We start from the raw sequence: 4,993 nt of genomic DNA on the forward strand, positions 1-4,993 counted from the left end.
CACCATATAGAGTTCAACTTCTCAAGTCACACCATTCGTTGTCTTCATATATGTACTTAGGGTAAGATGTTCTGACTCATTCCACCGTCTTTCCTACCTCTTGCCCCTCCCTCCCTCCCCTCCCCTCCCCTCCCTCCCCTTTGCCCAATCTAGAGTTCCTCCATTCCTCCCATGCTCTCCCCACATCGCCATTATGAGTCAGAATCTTCACATCAAAGAAAGCATTCAGCCTTTGGTTTTTTGGGGATTGGTCAACTTCACTTAACATTATACTCTCCATCTCCATCCATTTACCTGCAATTGCCATGATTTTATTCTCTTTTAATGCTGAGTAATATTCCATTGTGTATACACACCACAGTTTCCCTACCCATTCATCTACTGAAGGGCATCTGGGTTGGTTACACAATTTAGCTACTATTAATTGTGCTGCTGTAAACATTGAAGTGGCTGTGTCCCTGTAGAATGCTGTTTTTAGGTCCTTTGGGAATAAACTAAGGGTGTTGCCTGTTGGTCTTTTGTCCTGCTACTTGGCTGAACTTGTTCATCAGCTCTAGAAGTCTTCTAGTAGAGTTAGTTGTGTTTGGTTTGGTTTATCTTCTCATATAGGATCATGTCATCAGCAAATACATAGTTTAACTTCTTTTACTACTTGTGAAATCCCTTTAATTTCCTTTTCTTGCCTGATTGCTCTGGCCAGAGTTTCAAGAACTATATTGAATAAGAGTGGCAAGAGTGGACATCCTTGTCCTGTTCCTGATTTTAGAGGAAACACTTTCAGTTTTCCCCTCTCACTATGATGTTGCTTCTGTCCCTAGCGTCTCTGGTGTTTTTTTAATATGAAAGATGCTACATTTTGTTGAATGTGTTTTCTGCATCTATTGAGATAATCGTGTTTTTATTTTTATTTCTGTTTGTGTGGTGAATCACACTTACTGACTTTCATATGTTGAGCCAATCCCCGGGATGAAATCTGCTTGTTCATGGTATACTGTTTTTTTTAATATGTGCTTGAATGTAGTTTGCTAATATTTTTTAAATATTTTGCTTTAGTTGTAGATGAGCAGGATACTCTTATTTACCTATTTTCTGTGGTGCTGAGGATTGAACCCAGTGCCTCACATGAGTGAGGCAAATGCTCTCCCACTGAGCGCAGCCGCAGCGCTGTTTCCTAGTATGTCATTGAGGATTTTTGCCTCTGTTTATCAGGGAGGGCAGTCTGGAGTTTTCTTTCTTTGATATGTGTCTTTGTCTGGTTTTGGTTCCAGGGTGATATTGGCTTTATAGAATGCATTTGGGAGTGTTCCCTCCCTTTCTATTTCATAGAATAATTTGAGGTTAGTTCTTTAAAGACTGGGTAGAATTCCACTGAGAATCCATCTGGTTTGGGGCTTTTCATTGTTAGAAGGCTTTTAATTACTATGTCAATGGTATTGCTTGGTATTGTTCAGTTTAGGTTTTCTATATCTTCCTGGTTCAATTTGGACAGATAATGTGTGTCTAGAAAATTGTCGATGATCTGTTTAGATTCTCCCATTTATTGGAGTTTGAGCTTTCCTCACGACCCTCTGGATTTCAGAAGTGTCTGTGGTGATATAGCCTCTTTTATCTCTGATTTTGTTGATTTAGGTCTTATTTTTTTAATTTGCTCTAATTAGTTCTACCTGACAGCAGAATGTATTTTGACACATTGATCACAAATGGCTCTTCTTTGTCTTTCCTTTGTTCGGTTTGGGTAAAGGTTCATCATCTTGGGCTGGGACACAGCTCAGTTGGCAGAGGGCTGGCCTCACATACACAGGCCCTGGGTTCAATCCCCAGCACCACAAAAAAATTTTTAAAAAGTTTATTAACTTAATATATCTTTTCAAAGAACCAACTCTTCATTGCACTGATCCTTTTTATTGTATTTTATTTTTTAATTTTTTAAAAATATTTATTTTTTAGTTTTCGGCGGACATAGCATCTTTGTTTGTATGTGGTGCTGAGGGTCGAACCCGGGCTGCCCGCATGCCAGGCGAGCGCGCTACCGCTTGAGCCACATCCCCAGCCCCTGTTTTCTTTCTTTCTTTTTTTTTTAGTTATTTTTTTTCAAATTATTTTTTAGTTGTCGATGAACCTTTACTTTTATTTATTTATTTATTTGTGGTGCTGAGAATCGAACCCAGTGCCTCACATGTGCTAGGGAAGTGCTCTACCACTGAGCTATAACCCCAGCCCTATAACCCCAGCCCTGAGAGTCTGTTTTCAGCGTGGTCTAATCTATGGGTGATGCTTTCAACTGAATTTTAAATTTGTTTTATTGAATCTCTCATTTCCAGTATTTCTCTGGTTCTTTTTCAGAATCTCTTTTAAAAAGAAATGTTCTTTCATTTCCTGCATTTTCTCTCTAGTTTCATTTCTTAATCTTCTTTTAGCTTATAGAACATTCTACCAGAACTTCCTCCACGGTGGTGTTTATGGACACAGCAGTTGAAGTGTTGTGGGCTCTCTCGGGTGGCCCATTCCCTTGTTTGTGTGTCTTCCCGTCTGTGGGGACGATTACCTCTTCTTAAGGGAGGGGACACTAGTGACCCCCTTCTTAGGAGCCCAGGCTGTGTGAATGTGACACTCCCACTGAGCATGTGCCTCTGCTGCTGACCCAGACCAACTGCAGTCACTTCAGGGAGGAGCCAGATACTAGCTAACCTCAGGGGGAGAGGTACTGAGGGTGTTCCCTGGACTTCCTCCAATCCAAGCATAAAACTGGAGCAACGTTTTTGAATAGATCGAGAAATTGATTATTAAAGATTACAAAATACTATTTAACTACATAGGAATTCAAAGGCGGAAGAGAGAAAAAAAATACAAACTAAGATGAAAAAGAAGAACATTTGGGGGTGATTTGAGACAGGGGCAGGTAATGCAAGAAGGGAAAGACATTAGGAGAAACAGGGAAACCCTGTTCTGGGAAGCAAAGACAAGGAATGATTCCAGTTACTAGTTTTTATCTTGAGACAGGGTTTTGCTAAATTGCCCGAGCTGGCCTTGAACTTGGGATCCTCCTGCTCAGCCTCCTGAGTTACTGGAATTACAGGTGTGTGCCACTCCACCCAGGTATCCCCAGCCCTTTTAAAAATTTTATTTAATTTGGTTTTTTTCTTTCTGTTTTTGTTTGTTGCTTTGTGATGCTGGGAGTTCAACCCAGGGGTGCTCCACAAGCCCTTTTAGTTCTTTATTTTGAGACAGGGTCTTTCCAAGGTGCTCAGGCTACCCTTGAACTTGTGTTCCTCCTGCCTTGGCCTCATGAGCCTCTGGGTCCCAGTGCAGTCACCGCGCCCCACTTTTCTCTTGTGTGTGTTTGACAGTTCCCAAGGCAGCACAGAGGGGAAATCAGTTCGGCTTTTCCATCCAGTGAAATCCAGCGGCTGCAAGACCAGAACACGAGCTTGCGGAATGCTGTCGCTCAGATGAGGAGGGAAATGGAGGCGCTGAGTGGGGAGACTCTTCCTTCTGCACAGTCGGGAGAGAACGCATGCACACACCTGCCTGAGGCTGAGGCTGCGGGGGACACGGCCCCTCCTCGTGAGTGGAGGTGGGGAGGGTTAGACTTGCCCACTGGGTCGCCTTGGATGGTTCGTGTCCGAGTCTTGTTTAAGTTTACGTGCCCTTCAACAAATCATTCCAAAGCTGGAAGGCTGCTGTTCCCCCAAGAGACGGTCCTGAGCTTTGTGTTTAAGTCCTTTTCTTGGTGAAGGGGAGGGAAATGTACAGGGTGCATGCCTGATGCACTTAGAAGCTGGAACAGGCTGGGCCAGGCAGGACGCTGTGCTGTCCTGAGGAGCTGGCAGTGGGAGCCACCTGGCAGGGCCCTGCTCCCGAGAAGTACCCTGTGGTGGGGCTGAGATGGTGGCCCCTCCCGGGCCGGGCTCATAGTGGGCACCAGAGCAGCTGTGTGACCAGTGCCTGAGGTAGGGACTGTTTCCTGTTGTCACAGAGGCCTGTGGGAAAAGGCCGGTAGAATCTGTCCCCGTCTCTGATCCCTGCTCAGAGGACGTGGAGGCTGGGCGGGTCTCTCCACGTGCACTCTGGGGGAGGAGAGGAGAGAAGGCCCTAGTGGGCAGGAGGGAGCAGAGGACGTTTGCTGGTGTTTTGGGCAGGTTACGTTCTGGCCTTGGCAGCAGAAGTGCAGAACTTGAAGCACAAGCTCAGCGCCCTGGAAGGAGAGCTGGCCAGCCTGCTGGGGCCCCCCGAGCTGCACCCCAGTGCCCCCACCTTCACAGAGACTGGTGAGGGTCCCTGGGTGGCTGTGTCACAGACTGTCTGCCCCAATGAAGTGAAAATGACCCCCACGGGAAGTCTTCCAAATGCAGGTGCAACCGTGGGGGTCCAGATCCAGGAGCCTTGCCCCTGCTAGCTGCCGCTGACCCCTTACCCTTCTCAACTTGGCGTTGTGTGGTGCACATGCTCCCGCCCGGCTCCTTTTGCTTCCTGTGTAGTCCACACAGCCAGCTGTTTCCGAAGGTCTTTGTGCTGACCACAGTGCCTCAGCCCTCCAGGAGAGCTCGCCCACTTGTAGGGCTGCCACCGTGAAGAAACCACAGTTGGCCTTAACAGACCCTGCCACCAGCTGGGGCCTCAGAGGGCTGCCCCAGTCCTGGGCAGTGCTTACTTGATGAGGGACTTGGCCGGTTGCTATCTTGGTTCTAGCTGGCCTCCTTGGTGGAAACCCATATCCTCTCCCCAGAAGGGTGCTGTCCCTGGTGCAGGGCAGGACACAGCCAACTGGTAGGAGCGGAAGAGGGCAGGTGGCTCCTGCTGGTCCTGGGGCTCCCCCTGGTCCTGGGGCTCCCCCTGGTCCTGGGGCTCCCTGGTTCTGGGGCTCCCTGGTTCTGGGGCTTCCCCTGGTCCTGGGGCTCCCCCTGGTCCTGGGGCTCCCCCGGTCCTGGGGCTCCCGCTGGTCCTGGGGCTCCCCCTGGTCCTGGGGCTCCCCCTGGTCCTGGGGCTCCCTGGT

General features: G+C 47.9%; 1 protein-coding gene across 1 annotated transcript in view; it reads left to right on the forward strand.

The window, feature by feature from the left end:
- The window catches only part of Ccdc57 (coiled-coil domain containing 57), a 55,095-nt gene that overhangs the window by 31,819 nt on the left and 18,283 nt on the right, over nucleotides 1–4,993 (forward strand). Inside the window, exons 10-11 of the mRNA XM_048796551.1 lie at nucleotides 3,348–3,564; nucleotides 4,140–4,268. Of these exons, the coding sequence (XP_048652508.1) occupies nucleotides 3,348–3,564; nucleotides 4,140–4,268 (346 nt within the window). The remainder of the gene's footprint in view (nucleotides 1–3,347; nucleotides 3,565–4,139; nucleotides 4,269–4,993) is intronic.

The sequence above is a fragment of the Marmota marmota genome, unplaced genomic scaffold (genome assembly GCF_001458135.2).
Source record: "Marmota marmota marmota unplaced genomic scaffold, marMar, whole genome shotgun sequence".
NCBI classification, from domain to species: domain Eukaryota; kingdom Metazoa; phylum Chordata; class Mammalia; order Rodentia; family Sciuridae; genus Marmota; species Marmota marmota.